The sequence below is a fragment of the Channa argus genome, chromosome 11, assembly GCF_033026475.1.
Source record: "Channa argus isolate prfri chromosome 11, Channa argus male v1.0, whole genome shotgun sequence".
NCBI lineage: Eukaryota > Metazoa > Chordata > Actinopteri > Anabantiformes > Channidae > Channa > Channa argus.
The window spans coordinates 24,896,990-24,922,578 of record NC_090207.1 but is presented as its reverse complement, the minus strand read 5'-3'; the positions used below and the strand labels follow the sequence as shown (position 1 = coordinate 24,922,578).

Here is a 25,589-nt window from a genome sequence, read left to right as displayed (position 1 = left end):
TAGAGCAGATTAAGGTTGTGGAGTTGTGGAAACATTTGTGTATTAATACATTAAAATACAAAAAATACAAATTATAATATCACAGCTCAATCATGTGACTCAAACATCTTGTCTGGCTTCTGACATGTAGTGATTCCCCAATATGACCACAAGTCATTTTAAATAAATGCTAATTTAACACCTTCAGATCAGGGGTGGATCTAAAAAGTTTTTTTTACTGGGGTGGCCACACTGAGGCTAATGCTCAAAATAGGGTGACACATTTGGAAAATAATTTTTTAGGCCAACAGTGTGTTTGTTCAGTTTCAGAAATGTCAAATATGTAACTTATCTACTAAACTACAAATAGTCATAAACAAATAATAATGAACAGTTGGTGAGAAGTAATCCAATCTGTTGGAATTGCTACAAAATTTTAATGTAACAAAATATATGAAATACCTTAAATGTACATTATAATAATATTTAATCTTTTTATAATGAGAGATTTTCTTAATTCTACAACAGGAACCTACCACCTTGCGAATCTGGCAGGGGGATGGACCTGGTTTGGACCTGGCCAATCAGATTTTGAAGCTGGCTCCACCCCCGCATCTGATCTATGTGACTATACGCTGGCAAACACTTAATGACTGTACGGGCAATTAAGAATGGGATTTGCTTAGGATGACTGGCAGAGAAAAGTGTGTGCTATAAAAAAATCTTGTCTTTAGTCTTAAGACCCAGTTGCAACCAAAGCTTTTTTTTTTTTAACGTTTGATACTTACTATTGGTATCAGTGACTGATGATGTCTAAGATTCCTGAAGAAGACCTAAAGTAACTAAAGCTTTACCTGAAAGTTAGGCTCTACAGTCAACATTGTCTTCGCCTTCGCTTTACAAGTTGTTAGGTTAAAGAGTCAATGTTCCCGCTTGCAGCCACGTTTTAGCACAAGAACAGGTGAACATATTTCGTTCTCGCAGCATTTGGGCCGTGTCTATCTCCAGGACATCCAGTTGTTCCTGACCAATAGTTAAGTGTGTTGCCCTCAATTTAGTCGTCAGGTGTGTGCTGCTCCCAGACTATCAGAGACTAGAAATCTGTAATAGTTGGCAGAAACACTTTGCAAACAAAACCGGTCATTTTCTGCAGTGAGCTTCAGTTTCGGCCTGTGTGTTAACGGCTTTAAAAATGGGACTGCAGAGTGGACGGAAGTGTCTAAGCAAATGAGCAAAAACTGTGTCAGTGGATGTCAGGAAAATGACAGATGTTTGAAGCTTAGCAGAGGTCACACCTGTCTGTTTGCTCCCACTGCTAATGTGCTTTCTAACACCGACTTACTGGCACAAATTCATGCCCACTACTCCTATTGAGCAGGTGTAGCACTGTGTATGCATGTTGTGGTGCATGCAATTCTTTTAGGGCCCTAGTAGAACAAGCTAAACATTAGAAAACTAATAATATAGCATGTGTGAGTTTATAACTATTGGCGGTGTGTGTGTGTGTGTGTGTGTGTGTGTGTAGTACTCACCCTGTGCCGACAGTTCTAGTGGGGACTTGAATTCCACTGATGTAGGTCTCATCAGCTTCTTAAGAGTCTGAATCAGCTGCAGTGAGAAAGGGAAGCAGAAAGAATTAAAGAGGGAGAGAGAGAGAGAAAGCTTTATCAAAATGTCATTGTGCTACAGGGCCTCCACCTCCTGCTCCTCCTCCTCCACCTGCTGTTGCTGTTGCTGCTCTGGGTTGCATGTGAAAAGGTTGATGTACCCTGGAGTAGCTACAGTATGTACTGTATGTGTTCGGTCTAGTAGATGCATCTGTCAGATTGGATCAATAGTGAGGTGAAGGCCTTGTAGAGAAGAGCCACATACAGTGGAGTAGTGGAGGGGAAAGCAACCAAAACTCACTGTACCTGCCTTTGAACGCGGAGGTTGTTTTAACTGAGTTTAAGTGGGAGCATCATTTTTAAAAAGGGCAGTGGGATCTTGGGCTAAAAGCTCTTCCTGTGTCACTACGTGAAAGGCATCGTATCGCTGGCTTGATCCACACGGATTTGTTGGCGTAAAAGCTTTTAGTCATTCCACAGATGTCTGTTTGATACTTTCATTAATTAAAAAAACAGTGTGCAACCACTGTGGCTTATTAAAAATATTTGTTACCAGCTGCCAAATGAGTGCTGTAACACAGCAGTAATTTGAAATTTGATGATAGAGAAAAGAAGAAAAACTTCTCTCCCATGTGAAAAAAACATATTTGTAATAAATGATCCAGTAGATGTAAACATTGGGTGACTGTGGCTCAAGAGGTCGAGCAGTCATCCACCATTTTCCTCCTGTTACATACGAAGTCAGCAACCTTCAGCAAGACACTAAAGCATAAGTTAGTTGCTCCTAGTGAGTGGAGTCAAGCTGCATAGCAGCTCCCCCATCATTTTGTGAGAGTGTGTGTGTGTGTGATTGTGAGCACGAATAGGTGAATCAGAAGTGGTGTGAAGGACTTTGAATACCATTAAGGTAGAAAAGCGCCTTATAAGTCCAAACCAATTAACACTTCAATGCGAAGATGCTTACAATGTGTTATTACAGTGAGTTTCAGTATTTTATTACATAAATGTAGCAAATAATGCCTGGTATCGCCCTACAGATGGCAGTGTTGGTCTGCCACTTCGCTTCAGACTGAGATGTCTTTATGCCACTTGAAATGGACTGCTATGAAATTTTGTGGAAGAACTGATGAAATTCGGCCTTAACACACGCTTGTTGTAAGTAACCCTTTGACAATAGGCTTTTTTCAGTAGCTGATTTTCTAGACTGTCATGTGAATAAGAAAAACGTTCCCACAACAGGAGATAGGTGTTAGATGAATCCTGACTTTCCCAGATGCATTTCTCCTGGACTATATATATAGATATATTTAGATGTTTCTACAATGTCCAGGCACATGAACAGGACACATTACTGCAGGCAGAGACAGTAGCAGAGTGGAGTGTCTGAAGGTCCAACTAAAACTTAAACGAAAGCAGTGGCTAATACAAGAGAAGAGTAAATCACTAAATCAGTTTGCCCTGTGGAAAAAAGGTCCACTTTGCCTTCCTGTCTTTGTCAGTCAACCATGAGTGTAATGGCTCCGACAAAGACTCACACTAACTGGAAAATAAAATCAATAAACTGCCTCCCGGTACTACAAATCTGCAAACCACGCTTCCAAAAGTAGTCAGAAGTAGAGACATTCGATTACATGGACTGTAGTAACCCGGTTACTGCTAATTACATACATGCAGATCAGTAAACACGTTCACGCCATTATCCATGTAAACCGGCTGCTCTGAGTAACCTAGTTAGCCGCAAATAAACACGCCGGTGTCCCATTTCAGTGGTGACAGTGTTCAAAGGATGTCGCCTAAAAAGGTGCAGCAAGCTGACCTGACATAAATCATGAGTCTAAAGAGGATTAATACTCGCATCACCAAAGACGGGGTTGGGACATGGATACAGCTTCTCTTGGCTGCTTCGGAGCAGCCTTAGTTGGATTTGATAGATGTCAGCTGCAGAAATAGGTTACAGCATAGTGGATATCTGTGCTCAGCAGTCACCGACTTTGCACGTTTTAAAAACATAACTCTCTCCCCTGATTACACACTGTGACAAATGTTGCAACATTAATTGTACATTTGCACATGATGTCACTCAACCGCTGTTATCAGATCAGAGCAATAGACCAATAGGTATCACCTCCTCCACATACTAGGTCATTATGTGATACTTATACACCCTATGTGGTTAGGTTTAGGTCCATCCATCCATCCCAACCCTCTTATAGACTTGGTCAACTTTAAATATACTATATACTAATTTTCCGAGTCCGTCTCATGACAATTATGACAGTAGGTGACTTACCACACCACAGCTATGGGCTGACCATGACTGATCACCATTTTGTAACCAAGTGTAACACAATGACTGGAAGTGGAAATTACTAACTAAACACTTTGACTAAAGAAGTCAAACTGTACAGATGGCGTACAAGAAGAAAATAGTTTCTCACAAAACTGTAAAAATGAAACTGTGCCAAAGAACATGAAGAGAAGCCTGATAAATACTGGCAGAACATTCTTTGGTCCATTTGACATCCTTTGACAGGATGAAATATGTTCTGTCGGTTGACAGTGACGAGAAAACAAATTTCTTTTCATTATCCTAAAATGCAATTTCTGTAATTTTTCTAAAATAACTTTTACATTATATGCCATTAGAGGATAACACCACATTATAGCACTGATTACGGTGTGTTGATAATGATAGTACTGAACGCAAAGGGGCGGTGAGGTGCCACAACCTGTCAGAGGCTTCGTGTCCTGCTACTGCAACCTCTGACATTTGTTTTACAGTGGCAGCTTGTCAATAGACCATGGGTTCAAGGATGGGGTCAGCACAGCAAATGCTAATGCAGTAAAACTCCTGTGGTGCTAATCTGAGTAACAGAGAAACCTGATGTACTGTAGATAAAAATACTATATGTGATACACGTTTTTAATTTTCCTGTGTCCATGGGCCATCTTTCCAGCAGCATGCTTGCCATTCATAGGCACAAGGGGCCTTGAGGAAGACACTGAACCCCAACTTAGTTGCTCCCGGTGAGTGTTGGCCAGCTGCATAGCAGCTCCGGTGTGTGATTGTGAGTGTGAATGGGTGAATGAGAAGCAGTGTAAAGCGCTTTGAGTGCCAATAGCTAGAAAAGCGCTATATAAGTGCAGAACATTTACCATTCAGTGCTGAAGTCTGAAGCCAAATGACCTTAAAACCTTGGCCAATTTAAAAAGTAATAAGATAAATGATGGCAGTAGTCAGCTTGACAGGAAAAATCGGTAATATTTGATCCATGGGCTGCAGTTAAAGTTCACCAGGATTGACTGGTACTGTACATCAAAAGTCTTACTGTATGCCCCTGGCACCAGGCTCTGTTCAACGTTTTCTGCCATATTTTGGCTTCCATCACTCTACTGCGCCTTCCCCATCGTATTTCAGGCTCTCATGCATAAAACAACACTACGTCTGCAATGTCGCAAAGCCCTATTGTGTTAAAAAGCTGTGTTACAGCAGGAATGTATGCATTTGGAGAACTAAGGTTTGCCGACGCAGCGCCTTGCTAGATGATGTTATGTTGACTTTGTTGTGTAATATCAAAAAGTTGAACCTCCTTTATATTTTTTCCACACACTTGCCTCGCTTTACATTAAAGAGAACTAAAAATCTGTGGTAGATTTTGTGCCTTATATTGGGTGAGATTTTTGCAGACGCATGGCAGACAGCAACGCTGAGGTGCTAGGTGGAATGGACCATCATGTAAAGGTAGCTCAGTCTATTAATAGTTGCTCCACCGCTGAGTTTGCACGAGTGCCCACAAGATGCAGCCGGAGGAAAATTGCTAAAGGCAGTGAATAAGCACCTTCCCTGTTCACCTGCCTCCTCGTGTGACTTGTACCGAGTCACTGTGGGAAAGATGCCAAATGTCACAATGTACTAGTGAGACAGGTTGTTATAACGGAGGGAATTCGATCAAAGGACTTTCTGTATGTACATATTCACTTCAGAGTGGCCTTGATCTGTAGGACTATCGCTATGGAACCGGATTCATATGCAAGCAGGCAGCTCATCGTCATCATGTGATAGTTACACAAAATACACAGTTATGATTTAAGGACAGCTGGTGTCTCCCCTGTTTTATAACACTCCCATATTGCCTGATCTTTTCCCTACGATGACGACGACAATAATATCACCTGATTTTTTCAATATAAAAATGTTTTATACAAACATTATGCACTAGTAATTTATTATGTGGGTTAACCACCTGACCACCTTTATCAACCTTTAGGATTGATCCTTATTTTTTAAATACTTTACATGTTTTACTATATTTAACATAATCTGTATTGTTTAAAATACAAAATTTCTTGTGAAGAACTTTAATTTTGTACTTACAAAATGTAAATAGATAATCTGCTTAGTACTTTTACGTGAGTAAAAGATCGGAAGTGGTGTTTGTAGTGGATTTTAGGGCAATGCTTGCGCATTTACTTGAGTATTGAGTTTGTGTACTTCTACCACCTCTGCACACAGTGTACTGTATCACACTTTGCTGTAATTTTACGCATTTGTACGAGCTCTCATCTCCAACTAAGCACATTTTCTTTGGTGAATTACGCGTTATAGCTATTTGTGCATTAGAAATGTTACCAGGCTTCTCAGAGCATTGTCCTGTTTGTATTGTTCATTAATTCCCCAGGGAACCATTAAATGGTTTATTGTTTCCTCTCTCGGTTGCTCTCCCAGCATCATGCCGCATCCAAACACTGTGTTTTGATGCCTAAAGGTCACGCGGTACACGGTAAGCAACGATAAGTACTGTGGTTCAGGTGCTGCAGAAGTAAGGAGGAATATCTTGTATGCGTCGGCATGTTCATGCGCATGTGCTGTGAGTGTGTATCAGTCTCTGTGGGCTGACAGGGGTATTGGGGGAGGTTTGAGAATGTGAGTGAATGTGTGTAATTGTGAGTAACAGTCTATCATCCTGTCATTCCAAAGTGCTGTGTGTGCATATCGTCTTCTTCACTGACCTCCCCCCTTCCTGTGCTGTGTGGCACCCTCGCATCAGCACCGGAGCTGCAGCGAGGCAGCAGAAGCTGCTAGTAAGGTCATAATTCATACACTTGCCTCCATGATTTATATTTTAACCCATATTTTTTTTGCTTTCCTATACACTATTTTATCTTTTGCATGCGCAAAAAAATGCTTCCTCTTTCATTATTTTACCAGGCATTTGCAAGAAATGCTCTTAGTTTAGACATCGCAAGGCTCTGCAATATCATGAGAAAAGGCCAACAGATTGTCGAAATGATTTACCACCACCATGCGATAGACCACATATGGCTTTGAGCAGGTGAGGGACTATTCGAGATCACGAGTAAGCAGGCTGCATAAGCTTGCAGACTTTTTAAATAAAAATTAGCACTGACTGTGGGAGTGTGGGGGTGGGATTTGCTCCTGGGGCATATCATGACTCAGATTCTAAGACAACTACCTTTTCTCCATTAGCACTCCCCAACACATAGCAGCCCATGATGTGGATGAGGTTGGGATTTGGGTTCAGCTTACTCATCAGCCGACTGAGACGGCGCCAGAACCTAGTCAAACAGGAGAGGGTTGAGAAAATCCACAACACAATGGGTGAGAGCTGCAGAGTAAATCAGACAAATGACTTAATATGAGGTTAAGGTCAGAACTGGACTGGGATTTGATGGGAACAGGAATAAGCAACTGCATGACAGGAAGTTTAAGACTTTATGATTGATGATGTTTGGCCATTGTGTGAATGTAAGGGCAAAAGGAGTTAATCATCATGTTAGTTCCTAATTGCCGTGGGGTACTTGGTACCCAGAATGGTTTATAGGGTGTGGACAGAAACTAGTCATCAGTACCTTCTTATGCATGATAGTGAACCGGTGGCTAATATGATTTCATTATTTCTCCTCTCTCAGCACGTGGTTGCTCACTGACAAACTTTTATGCCACTACAAAAATGAAGCAAGTCTTACTGGATCATGTCATCTTCCTTCTCCACCTTGGCAAAGGTTGCGACTTTATTCTTCAGCAGGTACAGATGTCCCGGACCTCCCTGGGGAAAGGCGTTTATGTTACTTTAGATTACCTCATTCCTTTAAAATGGTGTTGAATTAAAAAATTCATTTTATCTTAAAATGTTCAGTTCATTCATTCATCAAATGTTCCTCCAGGTACCGACAAACATTTGAGGAGAAATAGTGGGTCCATTAACTTAAAACCCATTAAAATGTCTAACCGCAGTTACTAGAATCCTTTGTCGGGCCTATTCAACCAATTTCAGCGTTGTGTGCTTAACAATATTAAACCTAAATGTAATATTACATATTGATTATGCTTAACATATTTCATTCAGGCAGCATGTTACATTATTCAATAGGACTGCAAATGAGGACAGCATGCTGATGGGACCAGCATGTACTAGGTTGGCTAGGGCACCGTTGTCTCACTAGGGGGCCCTCACATGATAGTGTTTATTTACAGTTTTTGCTCCTGATTTTCGTTGGATGCTGGTTTCAGTCATGCTGCTGCTGCTGCCAATGTGCAGAACAGGAGTAGAACGATTCCAATAAAAAATAAATACAATTAAAAATCAGTTTGTACTGAATGTCTTGCTTGGTCCCCTTAAAATAGGTTAAGGCATGAGCAGAAAATAATCTAGAGCTACTGGGGGGGAAAAGCCTTTATGGTGCACCAATAACCCAGTGAAGCTTAGTTGGCATGGATGAGTGTTGAGTGCAGCTGTTACTAAGCCTTGTAAAAAATCAGGTGGACAAGACAGAATACAGAGACCCCAAAACCCTGATATGAACCGATCCCTGAATTGTGTGACCCCTTCCACTCTTAGTGCAGCCAGTTTTTTCTGGTTGTTAAGGAGAAAGATCAGCTATTGGTTGTTTGTGATTGTGGAGGAGAGCAAAACAAGTACTTGATTCACATCTAGAACTAGGGGACAAAACAGGAAACCAAGTTTGAGAGCTGACTTTGATGGTGTCAACAAGTTCGTGATACACATATCTATCAGGAGAAGAGAAAGTACAAGCGAGTAGAATGAGAATCACATCGGTAAGTAAAGTTATTAAAAACAGACCTTTACTTTCAGCCCAGAACTGGTGGCTCTGTCTCATAGGAAGCTGTCAGCCTGCTTTGATATGTGTAGGAGTTATCGATAAACTGTGGCTGAGCTGACAGGAGGTGAGTTAAATCAGGGCCCAACATGCATGTCAGCTAACTTTCCAACACTGGAAACCGTGTTGAAGCTCTTTTGCTTTGACCTTATTAAATGTCTATGGCCGTCACACAGCAGCAAGATGTGCATACAGCACATGTTCAAAGTTTCAGAATTTTAGCAAAAGTGCAAAACATAATTTTTTAAAGACAGTTTTGTTCATACATGCAACATTATTTGCAGTAAAGGGCATTAACATATCGATTCCCCAAAGCAGCCTAACAAAAGGTAGTTGGTCTGTAGTGAAACTAGTTACTCGCAATGATGTGTAAAATAATTATAGACATTAAAAGTCTGCATTTAACCCCTTTTGTATTTTCTATTCAAAATCTTCATTTTTAGAAGGCCCTTTTTCAAAAGCTTGATTTTAATTTTGAGCAAACTGTGACAGATTGCCCACGTATTAATTATAACATTTCCTTTACTTCAAACTTTCCAAAATTCCCTAATAATAAAATTCAAAATTTGTAATGTCCTGGAAATAGCCTAGTATTTAATAGGTAGGTTTCCAGGAAACCTGGACAAAATAAGCATTTTGCCCACAGCTTGATAGTATGTTCCTTCACAAACAGGAGAACACAATCACTACTGCTGTGAAACAACAGTAACACGTGTATGAGGTGGATTTTGCTTATTTGACGTGCCGGTGGCCAGTATTTGTCACAAATAATTTAAAACTAAACGAGTCACTGAATTATACAAAGTACTAGCTTGACCTACACATTAATTTAACGCAAATAATTTCACAATATTTCTCATATTTGACATGGGGCTGTCACTTACCTGGCAAAAAATAAGCATGTTCCAGATTTTACAACCTTTCCTGTAAGCGGTCAGCTTCTTCTCTATCTCCTCTGAGTGAGACAGGGAGAAGAGGAGGAGAGGTGTCACTTTTCCTACTCAGCCATAGTGGTGATACAAATAAATTGGCTGTACACACACACACACACACACACACACACACGTAGAATCCATCTCTCCATTCCAGTACTCACCAAGGATGTCATCAAATGTTGCATGTTCATGGTCCTTTAAATGAAAAAAAAAAATAATAATTACAGAGAATTACTCTGACTGAGCAGCAGTTGATTTAAGAGTTTTTTTTTTTAAGTTATTGTAAATGATTCTACTCTGTCCCAGTCACAGCCAGTCGCACAAGACTGACAAGAAATATTTCACAATTGTTACCATGTCTTCTTTTTATTTATTGTATCTTTTGCTTAAAACATTTCCAAATGTGCGCTTTTCAAACTCTAAATTACTGGAAGGGTTAACATTTTAAGGGTTAAACTATTTTGAAAAATAAATATGGTTATTAAGACAAACAACACAAACATGCTGACAGTCAGTAGGTGTCATTTTTATTTGTCTTGTTTTAACATGATGTGCAAGCAAACACAAGTCCTAAGCCTAAGTCCTAAGCTTTCATCCATCTAAAAATATTGCATTTTGTTTATTTTTAACACGTGAATGAATCACTAATGAAAAAATGAATACTGCCCACAGAGTCATCAACGTAAGTACCATGGTGGTGTGACAGTGTCTGCTACTCACATAAAGAATAGGGATGATGGAGGGATCATCCCTGCGGATAATGTTGGGAACATATTCAGCCTTCGGGACCTTGGAGGATATGAGCTGTGGGAAATCGGACGTGTGAACCGAAAGTGAAATACCTCTGACTGCATATGTTCGGAAAACACGATGGACATACTGTGGATATGTTTTCAGTTTGAAAGTTTAGCAAGGGGTCCTCACCATGATTTTCGGGGGGATAAAGTCCTCTCCTTCACAGGCCGCTCTCTCCACATCCCTCTCATCCTCCCACTCAGCATCCTCATCCAGCCCTTCATCTAGTGTCCCTGAGGAGGTCTGAATCTCGCCACCTGGCTCACACACACACACACACACACACACACACACACACACAGGAACAAAGAGCAAGATGAAAGGATAACACACAAACAAGATTAGAGGGGTGCGTGCTCCATTTAAAGCATCACACCTGGTATTTTATTCCTACAGCACAAAGGAGAAGAACACAGGAGTTAAAATGAGACGGCAGGTGACGCAAAATGACACAAGGACACTCGGATTCAAAGACCCAGGCAGATGCAGAAAGCAAACACAAAGCAAAAGGAAGACAGACAACGAATGGCAAATTAACATGACTGTGTGCATGGACAGTAACAGCCAAGCACCCAAAGTAGTACACACAGACACATTTAAAAAAAAAAACACACACAAAAATACTGACTGAATACTTCTGTACAAAATGCACACGTGTATAATGTGTAGTATGCGCATACACCCATGTGTGTTTATGTTGATGCGTGTGACTGAGAGCTTATTGACTCACTGTCTCTGGAGTCGTGCAGTGAGTCAGGCTTGACCGGGGTGGGGTCACTCCATGAGCGACTGAAGCTCTTAGCTCGGCGGTCGGCGAAGGCTGATGAAGTGAGGGGGTAAGACAGTCACTCAGACACACAATCAAACTGCAATGGATAATAATATCTCTCGAAATCAATGGGTGTCACGAAAATAGACGGTGGTCATTCGGTATTACTTGTATTGATTTTCTTTTCAAAATTTTTATTGCAATCAAATATTTTCAGCCACTCAAATCGCTGATCATATTTCAAGAAAACCAGAGCAATGACACCAGTCGAAAACCTGAGAAACACATTTTTACAATTAAAAATCTGGAGCCAGCTGTTATTTGGCATTTTTATTTTAAAAATTCATCTTCAAACATTATGACAGAAAGTCTTACACAGAACTGACATCATCTTTCACTGTACTTTTAATAATATGATGTACAGCATCAATTGTAGCATAGGACTTTACTAATCAGCCAGACCACTGTTTATCATGGTGGACGACGTTTATATGTCTTACAGTCAGTAATTTGTGGGATTCGAATGTGATTGTAGCAACGACTACTGACAACATCACAGCTACAAGTCAATCTCATAACCTCTGATTTGCTAAATTCACTGAAAGCCTCAGTTTTTTCACTGACCATCTTAATTGCATCTCCTACAAATAGGCAAATTTTAAATTTCGGCATAAAATGGTTCAAATAATAAATTACAGATTTGTATTTTTATTGCACTGAGAAATTTCTACAGGCATTTTTCTCCAAATCAAATCAGAGGTGTCAGATAAAGCCAAAGAAACACATGCAGTGCTTAAAGGATCGCACAAGTTTTTAGTGCACTCAGTTCAGCACCTGTGACTTATTCATTTAATAAAAATGACTCCGTTCTTTTTCTAAAGAAAACATGCTGCACAGTCACAGCAACGTATTGTAAATTTACTGCAATGCACCGTACTATCATTCCCTGCATAAATCAAAAATATATTCTTGTAAATCCAACTCCAATATTATGATGGCAAACATTGTAGAGCAGGAATGAATGAAAATATATACTGTACTTATATCAGCACACACACACACACACACACACATGCAAAAACTCTGAAAGACTTACTCTGAGCCTTCATCCTGCGGCTGCCCACCATTCTAAGGTGTTTGCGGAAATTTCTTCCATTTTAGGGAAGAAAAGAGAAGAGAAGCAGACAAGAAATGACAAGAATAAGGGACAGGGCTTGAGAATTAAAGGATGTATCGAACATTCAGAGTATTTCACATGTTCAGTTCCTCTATAACAGTTTTTCTTTAAAGTAAACTGGTAAAACAATTATTGTTTTGCAGCAGGTTCAAATGTTTTCAACCGGATGGTTAGGAAACTCCTCAATGATGCTGAAAATGTAATGCTGTCGGTAAAAAAAAAAAAGAGTTTCATGAGTTTCAGCAGCATCTAGAAACTTTTTTTGGGGTTTTTATCCTTTTGAGAAAATTTGTCAGAGAATGTTTTCTCCTGTAGCTGAGTGTACGGTGGCCCTGAGAGATCAGTGCTGTGGCTTTTGCAGCGTGTTTCTTAAACCTGCGCATGTGTTATCAATGTAACGATGCAGTGCTGTGAGCTCTCAGCCGCCGTATGAGAGTGTGAGAATGAACTTTAAGTTTAGTTTCTCAAATTGCCAAGAAACTTTAACAATGTGAGTTCATTAAAATGTTTTGATTCAGTCTATTATGATACTTCAGTTCAAAAAATACATGACTTACATAAAAGTACACAAATGGTGCTTCATATTAAAGTGGTTTGAGAGGCATGTAGTGATGACATCCAGTCCCTAATGATGTACTGTAGTGATGTAGAGTTTAGCTATGTAGGTTAGCCTTCAAATAAGATTTATCATAAGGTTTATTTTAAGGTTATTTTTGGTACCAAGTCACTGGAGCAAAGAATAAAAACAATGTAGTGATTTAAATGATGCATTTGGACTCATTCCTCTTCATCTTTCCACAGTGCCTGCGTGGCACTGCATAACCTGAATGTGCATTAATATTCACCAAATGCATTGCATGATCCATGATTTGTACCACTGCAGAAAAGATTCAAGGACAAAGAGCAAGAAGAAGCAAAAAGCAACGTGCGGCCAAAAACTCATTGTATTTTTTTTTTCTCAAGGCTTGTCAGCGATGATGCAGTGTAGTTGGCCTCACACCTAATTAAATTTGTGTCAGTGAAGCTGTGAAACAAAGAGATTCTGCAAAACTACTGTTGTTAAATTAGTTGGTTAAAGGGAACCCAACAGCTTTTACAGCCTAAATATCAAGATCGGTACACTTTTATGAGAGGACACTCATGAGCCTGTGATTCCATTTATTTATTAGTTTGTATGTTTATTTTCAGGCGAGAGACGAGAATTTCGTAATCCCATCAGGGTTTATTTGACAGGATTGATTGAGACTCAATATTAGGCATCTCCCATCACTAAATCTGAACTAGTAATTGGAATGGAAATGAGCTACAGGTGAGTTGTTGTGATTGGGCTCTCAGTGTGAGTGAGAGTGTATTGGTTATTTCCTACAAGCAAAGGATTTAAAGGCTGGGCTCCTCCCGGTTGCTCTTCTTTTACTTTTGCCAGTCTGTGAACCCGTACACTGCACAATTCTCCTCCATCAGCAGCTTGTTATTCATTGACTTTTAACAAATTAATAATAATTTTATCCAAACAGCCGAGACTGTTCTGTAAAAAAACAACACAGTAGGGGGACGTAGCAGTTATAGCAGCTGTGGTAAACACAAGATTGCCACATTAAGACCAGAGGAGGGGAAAGCAAATCTCCTTGAGGGCCACAGCCCTGCAGTATTTCTGCCCTACCCACTGCTGATTATCTGAATCAGGTGTGTTCAGGTGTGTGGCGTGACATTAAGGCCCGTGACTTTTTACTAAACAAGACCATCTTTATTTCCTGCCTAACACAACTGAAACTGCTGTGGGCACAGTTTAGTTTTTGAGCATTTAGAGCAAAAAAAAAAAAAAACTTATGTGAAACTGGTGGAAAATGGGGTGAAATTTCAATAGTCACCTCTCTAACAGGCAGCCCTGTTTCAATAGTTCAGAGAATCATGAGAGGGTAGGAATAAAATAATTGGGATTTTGAGGTTAGCTATACCAATTTAATTTACCTCCCATTTCTCCCAAAAAGAGAAAAGGTCAATTCTCTCTTTAGCATGAACCTGGATGCTCACAGTGCAGAGAATTTAGCAGAGACAGGATTTAAAAATCAATGAAAGTATATCTGAATTGGGTCTCATACAGATGCTTAAGGCTAATTCATTTTTACAAAAATGTTAAAACATAACAGTGGATGTAGTGTTTTTCTCAGATTTCTGTAAAGTAGCTGTGATTTCAATTAAACATGAGTAGTTGTGTACAGAAATTTTAAGCTTTGGGGTTAATCAAAAAATGCACTGGTAAGAAACTGATAAGGTTCTAGACTAGTCCAAAAGTCCACAGATCATTATTCTTAAATGGTAAATGGTCTGCACTTATATAGCGCTTTTCTACCTATTGGCACTCAAAGCGCTTTACACTGCTTCTTATTTACCCATTCACACTCACAATCACACACATTCATACACCGATGGGGGAGCTGCTATGCAGCACCGGGAGCAACTAAGTTGGGGTTCAGTGTCTTGCTCAAGGACACTTCGACATGTGACTGGAGGAGCCGGGGATTGAACCAACAACTGTGAGATTGGTGGACAACCGCTCTACCTTCCTGCGCCACAGTCGCCCTATTCTTAATGAGCTGCTGTCATTTTTAGCTTTCCCCATAGTGTTGCTGTTCGTGCCACATGATTTAATTAAAAAAGTCAGTAAATTGAAATCATTTATTTTGTGTTTTCTTTTTTTTGTCTAAAGCTATTTTGAACCAATAGTGCAGTTTCAAGGGATCCCAAACAACACTGTTGACATGTCAGTGTTGACTGCAAGAGTTTGTGAAGGCAGAGCTGGAAATAGAGAGATGACTCAGAGGAGAGGGGGATCCATCCGTCAGCCAGCATTTCACAGCCGCTATTTTCATGCTGACGGACAAAAGCTTTAAAAATCACTTACCTCTGTGCGGCAAGTCAAATTCATGTCTGCGTGTGGGCACGAAAACGTGAGTCTGCAACGACCTTAATTCAACTGCTTGCCTGTGACCTTTCGAAACGCTTTGCAAAAAAAAAATGTCTTGCTAAATCAAACGAGCACAATTCGATTTATAAAACTGAGATTTTTTTTTTTTTTTTTTAAAGAATTGTTCTCTATACAATAGCACACAGACACAAACACAACAACACACACACACATTCTTAGACGGCAAATAGCGTTTCTTTCTTTGCTGGTGGATGTTGTGCCTATTGCCTAATATTGATCGATTCATTCACTTTAAGTGCTGGAAACAAAGCATTGACCTACTGCCTTGTATTGACAGTCTTTTTTTTTTTTTAAACATGTCACTGTTCAGTGAAGAACCCCAATAAAACCTGCCACCAACAGCCTCCAGGATTCACGACACATACAGAAACACACACACACACACCACAGGATACTGTTAGAAGATTTGTGTTGGCCCTAACAGCAGATGAGGACAGAAGAAGAGCTTTGTTTGCTGTGTAAAGTCACAGTAAATGGCTACCGGTATGTGGTCGTAGTCGATCAGGAGGACTTGGCGATGTCCATTACGATGGCCGAGCTCCCACTTATATTAGAAAACAGTGAGACTTGTCATCCAGTCTCTGCACCAAATTTAACGTCTCCAGTGCTGGTGCTTGCTGTCATTTCATCTGGTTGTGCCACCTTTTAAATTTTAATTTTTTTCTTTACTTGGTGAACATGGTGCAATGTTGGAACAGCAGGAAATGAATGGGCCGGAGCAGGTCCATCACTACAGACATGTCATCACCTGCCATTGCACTAAAATGGACCTGTGCACAGATGGTAACAAGTATTTTGACTTTTCTGGTTTTCTACCACAGACTTGCTGTTTTGATCAAGGTGGTGCATAACAAAGTGAGGCCCAGCAGAAGAGTTAAATGTTCAGATGTGGTTGTGCGTCTCTGTGCACTTTGCTATAGAATGGATGCGCTGACCCTGCTGATGAACAAAAACAGAAACTTTTCTACGCCCTGTGTTTTGTGCTTCACGGAAATGTGGCTGAGGGATCTTATACCGAACTCTGCTCTACAGCTAAGTGAATTCCAACTTCACAGCTTCCCGGGAAAACAGAGAGGGTGGAATCTGTTTTCATATCAATAGGGGCTGATGCAACTGTAATGGTCTAAAGAAATTAAAACTCTCGGACACTGTGACATCCTACATTAACTTCTGTGAGGACAGTGTCATTCCGTCACACACCAGGGTGAGTTATAAAAACGATAAACCAAGGTACAGTGAGGCTAAGTACAGATTTGGGAGGTGAGCAGAGCAACATCAGTGCATGGTGAGAGAATTCTCAGCCAATAAGTCTGCCTTTTGTCTGGAAAGTGCTGAAGGCAATCACCAACTACAAGCCTAGAGCCCCCCCCCCCCCACTCTGTCAACAGCCGGCAACCGCCCCACCCCTCCACTGCAACACCTGGATCACCCACACAGCTTCACACCTCAGTGTCCTCCGCCCATCACACCTCTCACCATCACAGCGAGAGATGGGAAACCTGCAGGCCCGCTGCACATCTTGTCACCAGTCTGTCAAAGTCCTGTTGAAGATCGCAGATGACACCACCCCCATCGGCCTCATCTCTGATATAAGTCCATACAGACATCACATCACATACAATTCAAACCCTGAACACAGTAGTCTATAGTCTTAATAAATCTTAAAATAAAAAGACAAGATTCTTAAAAAGTAGCAAACTGCATTGGGAGAGATGGTTTGAAGCTTCTTGCAAACTCTTCCGCTGTTTGAATTTCATACAGGAGCTAATAATGCTAAAGTTCTCAAGCTGGCTGTAGTGAATCGTGAGCTGGACAACCATATCACAACAACGTTGACCGATGACACAAGAAATATGAAAGTCAGCAAAAACAAATTATGGCTCGTTGCTTATAAAGTCTAGGTAAAAAAAGACATTGGAAGTGTGGAATTACCCACCCTGTAGTACACATAGCAAATTCAACATTAATCTCATTTCTACAACCCAAATTTATTGAATTATCACCACCAATCAATTTCTGTATTTCTTGCAGATGTTTCAATTTACAGTACAAGCTTCTAATTTATAAGTTGAAGGAATGTTTCCGTTTCAAACATTTGTCCTCAGGGTTTTGAGTTTCGCTGACAGTAGTAACAGGGATTTTCCCCACAAAGTATACAGTTGAAAAAGGCCTGGAGCTTATGTCAGTATTTGAAATTTCATAGTACGTACAGAAATAAGGTTTAAAAACATGAGATTGATGATTTGACCAGAAGAGTGTTTCTTTGTTGTGTAACACTGGGCAAGTGTAACAAGGATAGTTTTGCACCACACAGGACAGGACAGGAAGGACATGGTACCTCTCCATCATGGTGGCTGCCTCCTGCTCTCTTTTCCGCCTCTTTCTCTCAGCAATGCCTCGGAAAGCCCTGCCGGGATGTCAAAGCATTACGTGGTTTTGTGGGGAAATAAGGTTTGTCTGAACCCAAACTAACCCAAGGGATTAATAACTTTTACAAAGCTCATCTGATTTAACTCAAACATCCATTGGCCTGGAACTCAGCCTGACTTAAATGCCTCAAACCTTAGCCTAATGTAATCCCTTTGGGTCTAGTTGGGTTCGGGTTATCCTGGGATGGAGCAACAGTAAACGGGTTCAGAATAGTGAGGGGTTTGATTCACTTTGCTAAGTTAGCAGCACAGGTACACGTTATCCACCAGATGCAGAGGACATTGTAGAACACTCACAGACACACAGGAGGATTTCAATGCAAGATGGGGAGATGGGTTACTGATTACTATCCAAAGTGAGTTCACTACATTGTCTTAGCCAACTCAATGTGGACTGATATCTTTTAATATAAATGAACTAAATTAGTTTTAAACAATTGTTTTTGGGTTTTTCTGTCTTGATGTTTATTCTTTGTTATTCTGCCAGTGTATCAACTGATCAGTGTGGATGTGCCTTTCCTAAAGGGGACAGTAATGGCTTTGACAGAATGTCAGACATTATGAAAAATCATCTGTGACATCTATGCCAGAAGAGCGATCCTTTCCTGCAGTCTGGCTTTGACTGACAGACACTTCTGATGAGCTGAGAGCAAAAAAAAAAAAGCTGAAGTCACTGGAGTTTGTATAGCACTTATTAGGCAGAAGCCATCATAGCTCTTCCAGTGCAATACTTTTGCAATATTTTTCTATCTCATGGACTCTCTGTTTCTGTTACCTCTCACTAAAAATGATGGAAGCAGCCCTCTGTCACTCCTTCCATCTGTCATCAGCAGAAATTCTGAAAGCTCAGATACTATATTCCAGCAGACTTCCCGCCAAACACAGGCTCTCTAACTGGCAACTGGAAACAACAACAAATTTGTATTTCCTTATATACTAACTTAGTGCTAGGGCTGATCAATTGGAATAAAATATGTAAGTGTGATTTTTGCCGACCATCTGCGATGTAGCTTTTAATTAGTCTGTTTTCTGTAAATTAGGCTCTGAGCACATTTGGAGCTTTATATCCCATTACAGTACATGAAAAGAATCAGATAGAATGATCTATTCAGCTAAACTGATTCACATTTAGTCTATATTAAGGTGAGTAATTATTTTATTCAGAATGTAATGAAATTAATGATTTTCAAAACTGGCCTCACATTCATTAACACTACTACACAGTTAGTGGCAGTAGGCCACAGTGGTTACTGCACTGATTATAGTTATAAATGACCCTTAAGTAATGACGCTGCTGGTTTCTGTAGCTGTTTAAACTATTGTCGGCTTTACGGATATAGCTGCCGCTAACAGCAAAATGCAAGTGATGATCACAAAAAAACAGAGTGGTCGCTCTCTCTCTGCACAAACTATACGGTACATTTTCTACCTCTTCAGCTGAAATGATTGGCACTTCTTACTTGAAGATGAACATAAGTATATATAAGTAGGAATAATCAGTGTAATTCATGTTAAAACTATAATAATTATGGTGCATCTCTTGAAAGTTGAAATTATTTAAATTGGACCTGGATTTGAAAATAAGCAAACCTTTATCTAATTGCATCTTTCTCTGGTATAATATTAAATGTAGCGCTGGTGCTAGATATGTCAAGACATATGCTTTTATGATGAGTTGAAAAAGCTGATTGATTTAGGCACGTGAACTGTGTAAAGTTGTCAATGGTGCATTGTGTTGTGTAAAATGAGGTAACAATTTAAGTCGACAACTGTTGCTACTCCTATAGGTACTTCAATACTGCCATATTTTATGAAATGTAAAATTTTGATGTGTGATAGATTCCAGTGCAATTTTTGAATTTAATATTACTTATTCAAATTCTTTTCATTCCTACTGCACACAACCTCCTCTGCATGCTATATAAAATAAATCAAACATCCAGTCCACTGAACACGGAGACTCAGACACAGCAGACTAAATAGCACAAACCACATGAGGAAAAGGGTTTGAGACATGTTGCCTAACTGACAAGAAAATAGGAAAAAGAAAAAGCAACAAGGACGTTTGAAGAGATGTACTCACGATATTCTACAGTCATGGTTTGGAAAGCCGCCGCACAGGGAGGAAAGCCAGAAGACAAAAAAAAAAAATGAAAGAAGTGAGCAACAGTAGCAAAATACCCTGTGCACATTTCAAAGACTGCTTCACTGTATGTTGCTGTTCTCACTTGTGTCTAAAGGAAACAACAAGAACCTGACTCTAAATATCAGTGAAAAGAAGTGAGGACAGATGCGGATAATGTGATCTGGTGCAAATAACTCATCAGTTCATATGAAAGCCCGTCTATCAAAGTAATCAAACTACAACAAACTCATCACGTCAGAGGGGACAGAGACAGTAAATGAGCAGTCAATTTAATCAAATGCCAGTGTCAGGACAATATTCATTACAGTATCAGCGTGACCTTAGTAAAGACACAGGCAGATGGAAACGGATAGAAAAACTAGGAGGAGGGAAACTGAGACAAGGGGTAGATCATGGTGGGGGAGCTTTGTCTATTTGAGGGTCATAATTATAAAATCTGTGTGATAGGTGATAATTAAGTAGTGACAATTAACTACAGACAAAGAGTAGACGTGTGTGTGTGTGTGTGTCTGTGTGATGGAAGCTTCCTGTACTACAGAAATAGACTGTCAAACATTTGCATATTCTGAAAGACTTCTGCAGTAAGGCATTAACAACATTTAGTATTATTCTGAAGTCAACCATTTTTAAAATGACCTCAAAACAAATCCTTGTAATTACTATTATTCCTCCCAAGACAGGGCCACATTGTGTCAAACGTGGGGCAGTAAGACAGAAAAGAGTGGGAGCGAAGACGGATCTCAATGCCATACTCACGCCTGCATGGTGGTGGTGGCTGTATGGAAGCTGAACATATTCTCTTTGGGGAACCAGCTATTAGAATTGTCCTCTGCAAACAAGGTGGGGAAAAAATCAAATCGATTGATTGAACGGAACAATGAGAACATTTAAACAGAGGTCTTACTGTCACAATAGAGACGGCTGGTGAATGTATGGTGGCTACAGTGAAACATCTCAGGATGGATGGGGTGAAATGCTTCTTATTTATGGTATATTTAGGGACAAAATATTAAACTTTTCAAACAAGCTGCTGAAATGACTTATGTATGTCTATGTGGATCTGCAATTTCCCTCCTATTTCCATATCAACCCCTCACCAGTCTTTCATCCATCTCTCTCTTTACCTCTGTCATCAGAAGATGCTCTGTCCTCGCTGTACATCCTCTCTAGTTTCTTGCGGTGTTTCCCTCCATCCCGTGGTGAAGTATCCAGGTCAAGGGAGCGCTGGCTTTGACAGGGAGCCCGAATGCATTCTGGGGTACATTCGTCCCGTGAGCCCTCTTTTCTCATCCCCCAGGCTCGAATGTTGTTTGCGTTCCCCGAGCTCTGCAGTGGTTGGGATGATGAGACGGTACCTCCATGATGCTGGTGGGCAGGGTGGTGGTTGCTGCGGTGGTGGCTACTGCGATGGTGGTTACCATGGGCAGCTGTGGCAGAGGGTTGGTTGGTGCAGGATGGGTTGGGGTTGGCAGGGCCCTGCTGCTCCCTGGAGCCCTTAAGCACCTCCAGCTCCAGGCTCTCCTCGCTGCCACAGCCCCTCAGCGTCATCCCTGCCTCCCTGGTGATTGTATACACCCTGGCCGACTCCACTACCACACTGTCCTCTGGGCCTCTGGCACCTCGTGGGTCCTCTGCAGAGAGGCTGCGCTCAACAGAGAGTCGACGTTTGGAGGGACCCAAAGGTGCCGGGGCTTGAAAGGTGTTGACCAGAGGCTGAGAGTGTTGATGAGCACTGGGATTGAATTGGCTGGACTGGTTAGGCTGATCTACAGGAAAACTGTGGAACTGGGGTGACAGATTGTTGTTATGCAAGTGGCTGATGTCTGGAGAGTCAGAGTCTTGGCCAGGGAAGGTGTCAGACAATAGATGATCTAGAGGAAAATGAGGGAATGCAGAGAAGTTACAGAAATAAAAGAAAATGCAAAGACCGTAATGGTGTCTGTGATTCATACAGCTTTTAAATCATCAGATAGCATCAGATAAAAGTCTGAAAATGTAAGTGAACAGAGATTATTTGTCTCCCTTTGTGATTTGCAGCTTTGGCAAAAAAGTGGTACACATTCACAAGCCAGCAAAGCTTTGGGCAAGATGAGTAGGAGGGAGCCGAGAGGTGGCCGAGTGATAGAGAAGAGCACGAGGAATAATGAAAGATTTGGAAATGGATGAACTGGTACGGAACATGTGGGTCAAGGAGGGTCGATGCTTCTCGCAGAATAAGTAGATGCAACGCTGCAGGCTTGTAAATAAGTGTAAGCTCATGGGAATGACGGAGTTTTTGTCACGCTCTCTCTCTGCTGGGAACAAACAAGGATAGCACATGTTGCAGGGTGATAATGATAAAAATGGAAAGAGCAGAAAAGACATTTAACTGTGTTTCAGTGACGATTTATGTGCTGTAGCTTAAAGTAGTAAAGCACATTTCCTTCAAACGTTCTAGTGCTAGTTTCTCAACACAGCTAACACACCATCTGGATGGCTCGGCTTCCAATAGAACAGTAAGTGGCTAACAACGAGACTTTCGATAGTTTAAAGAAAAAATATTTTTTATCTGATCTGGACATAAAATCGTTTGGCTAGAAATTCACATCTATGTTCACCAGTATTAAACCTGACACAAAAGATTGTACGAGATTTACCTCACCAGGCCTCAAGTCCACTGATTGTGGCAATTTCATTAAAATTAACTGAGTTTTGTTGATATTTTTGCAGTTTTACATGCTGGTGTGACCCTAATTCTGACAACTATAAGTTGAATTATAAGTAGGGATGTGAAAGTCATGGGTTGAAACCCCCCATCTCCTGTTTCTTGCCTCTCACCAATCCTCAACTTCAGTTCATAGCATCTGTCATTGACGTTTTTTTTTTTTTTTTTGATTGACTGTGCTGGACGTGATGATGATGATGATCAATGTTGGTTGCAAGACAGAATGATTTCATTTCCCGTATTGCCGTCACCTACCTGCTCCGTTGCGGTTCTCTGGATGGGTATTGGACAGGTATTCTCCGAACGCTCTGGCCGCTCTGTGAAGAAACGTGCAGGAGTTAACTCGGAGCCCTGCTGCTCGACTGCTTTCGGCAATCACAGAAATGGCTTACAGTACAATGAGTTGCACTATCCCAGGATTCTGTCTACATTAACAGTGGACAGCTCTTTGAGAGGCCTTGTGGGCCATTGTCAGTGTTACCTGTCAAGTAGACTACAGCACCACAACAATCTCTTAGTTTCCCGAATCCGTACTGTAATAACTAACAATACTGTCACCTCCTAACTCCCACCACAAGAATAGCTTTTGGTCTTGGTCTTACATATTGGCTGAGAAACAACTTGGGAACTACAGCTTACCTCCCCTGGAAAGCTCCTGCGCACTACGGGGGACTGCGAGACTGCATGTGTCATCCCTAGCAGCAAGCAAATACCCATGTGATGAAGGCACACATGTTGGCAGGAACACCGAGGAGCAGGCATGATGTTCTGAATACGTCTTTTAAAAAGCCACCCTTTTTAAGAAGGCATACTCACAAAGCAAAAAGACCCCTTGTGGACTGAAACAGATATTTGTCAATGATTTAACAAAACTAAATGTTCTGTACTTTGCACTGCTGCAGCATCTCTATAACCAGTGGGTTGCACAAAAAGAGCAACAGTGGCTCAGTGTTCCATTTGAAAGGAGGAACAGCTTTGAATAACTGTGATTAGCTCCTGAATAATAGTTCAGGATTCGTGCTTCTTCAGCCACATGCCCTTCAGGCCTCAGTCTGTAGAAAAAAAAACAATTCTAAGACCATAATGGAGCCAATCAACACTATTGTAACCTTTAAACTGTAGGCAGTATGTCTCTGGGACTTATTGTACACTGGATTTTACACAGATTGCAGCATTTTTTTTTTTAAAGAGCTGGGGGTGTTTAAGGAGATGGTGGAGGTCTTTTCTTTCTGTGGTGTCAAATTACACGACTCTAATCTCCACTCTGTTTTTTTTTTTTTTAAAAACTGAATTTTGCACTGTGAGTGAGCAGTTTTGAGACCGCTCCCACTGTGATGTCACACCCAAATTGGATTGAAGTTGGATATGTAAAAATAAGCCCTGCTGCTGGGGGTGTGTGATGTGGCACCAGTATACGTAAACTTTTGTAAATGAAGTTTGCGTTGCAGTTGGTTGGTTTCATGATAACATGAAAATGGAAACTAAAGATGACCATAGCATTTTGAAACATTTCTAGTTGTCACCAGTGGTGAATGAAGTAATCAAATTAGGAATTAAGTAAAATTACAAATTAACTCAGGTTTAAGTTTCAATGAGGTACCTTTTACTAAAATAAAAGTAACTAGGTACATAGTTTATAATTTAAAGTATTAATTAAAAGTACTTGACTTCTTTTGTGTGTATTAAGGCCGCTTTCTTTTTTTTTTGGTAAATACATGTAAATCATTGTGCTATTTTAAAGATTACATCAACAATTACATCAAATCAGGGGTTGTATGGTTCACGTATTGAGTAGCCAATTTTTTCAGCCAGAACTTTTCTGATGTTAATTTAATCCAAAACACCCGGAAACAAACACAAAAAGACAATAACCAATTAGTGGACAACTATGGGGCCAAATAGGCTCCATAACTTTTGCTCCTCTCTTAAACTAGTTAATGATGATAATAATTAATGGGTTGAAGTTGTTTTGGGTTTTTTTAACTTAAATTTCCACTGAAATTGTAAGAATAATATATATATTTTAACATTTTACCACAGATTCAGCAGTTTTGTCTTAAAATAGACCATTATTCCGTTATTTATTTATTTTTTTTGCATTGGCTGTGCCAGTATGCGGACGAGCAAAATTACTGCATACTGGTTCACTTTGAACACTACTAATATTCAAATAAGTCTCTTAAATGAGACCATGGGAGGAGGAACCGATACTAAACCTGCCTGCACCTGGTTTAGTGACGCAATTCTCATCTCGCTAGTGATTCGTTTTCATAAAAAAACTGAAAGTGGTAAATTATGAAATATGTAAACTCATATTACTCTACTGTACAACAGCCTTTATTAGAAAAGTTAAGCACATACTACATATCTGTACCTACCTACAGCCACAGTGTAAGAGACTCATTAGGTCGTAAGCCCACTGGCTTGGGGGGCAGCAATGAGGCCAGACCTTCATCCAATCAAAGTAGATGCATATGAACAATGCAAATTATCTGTTAATAGCTTTAAAAAGAGCCTGATGGAGGACAGATAAATCTTAACTTGTTACTGAAGAAAATGTTACAGGTATGTAAAAATAAATAAAATATTATTAATAATAATTCTAATAAATTATTCCTCGTGTCTTCTGATGAGACATGAGGATCTTAAATTGCTAACTGTCCATAACTAAAACAATGTGGAAATGCTGCTAAAAGGAGAATATGACGTCCTCCAAAACTAATTAGTTTTCTCTCCTTTGAAAAGAGGAAAAGACTCTAAAATCTTAAACTGTATTATCTTAACAGCGGCATCCTTGTGTTGTTCTTCATATTTTCTAACATAGAAGCTAAATTTATTTGTTCGGTAAAGATCAGTAGGTGGCCTGGCGGTTCAGTTGTAGAGCACTGGGCCCCACTTCAGAGTGTACATGTGGAACAGCGT

At 40.3% G+C, this 25,589-nt stretch overlaps 1 protein-coding gene across 1 annotated transcript in view; it reads right to left on the bottom strand.

Annotated features, from left to right (window-relative positions):
- nsmfb (NMDA receptor synaptonuclear signaling and neuronal migration factor b) overlaps positions 1-25,589 on the bottom strand; it is a 43,607-nt gene that overhangs the window by 4,937 nt on the left and 13,081 nt on the right. The window contains exons 2-15 of the mRNA XM_067521921.1: positions 22,923-22,984; positions 21,088-21,834; positions 20,720-20,792; positions 19,901-19,906; positions 17,727-17,795; positions 12,322-12,374; positions 11,187-11,276; positions 10,586-10,713; positions 10,382-10,465; positions 9,823-9,856; positions 9,611-9,681; positions 7,575-7,654; positions 7,061-7,163; positions 1,512-1,587 (exon numbers count right to left, since the gene is read on the bottom strand). Of these exons, the coding sequence (XP_067378022.1) occupies positions 1,512-1,587; positions 7,061-7,163; positions 7,575-7,654; positions 9,611-9,681; positions 9,823-9,856; positions 10,382-10,465; positions 10,586-10,713; positions 11,187-11,276; positions 12,322-12,374; positions 17,727-17,795; positions 19,901-19,906; positions 20,720-20,792; positions 21,088-21,834; positions 22,923-22,984 (1,676 nt within the window). The remainder of the gene's footprint in view (positions 1-1,511; positions 1,588-7,060; positions 7,164-7,574; positions 7,655-9,610; positions 9,682-9,822; positions 9,857-10,381; positions 10,466-10,585; positions 10,714-11,186; positions 11,277-12,321; positions 12,375-17,726; positions 17,796-19,900; positions 19,907-20,719; positions 20,793-21,087; positions 21,835-22,922; positions 22,985-25,589) is intronic.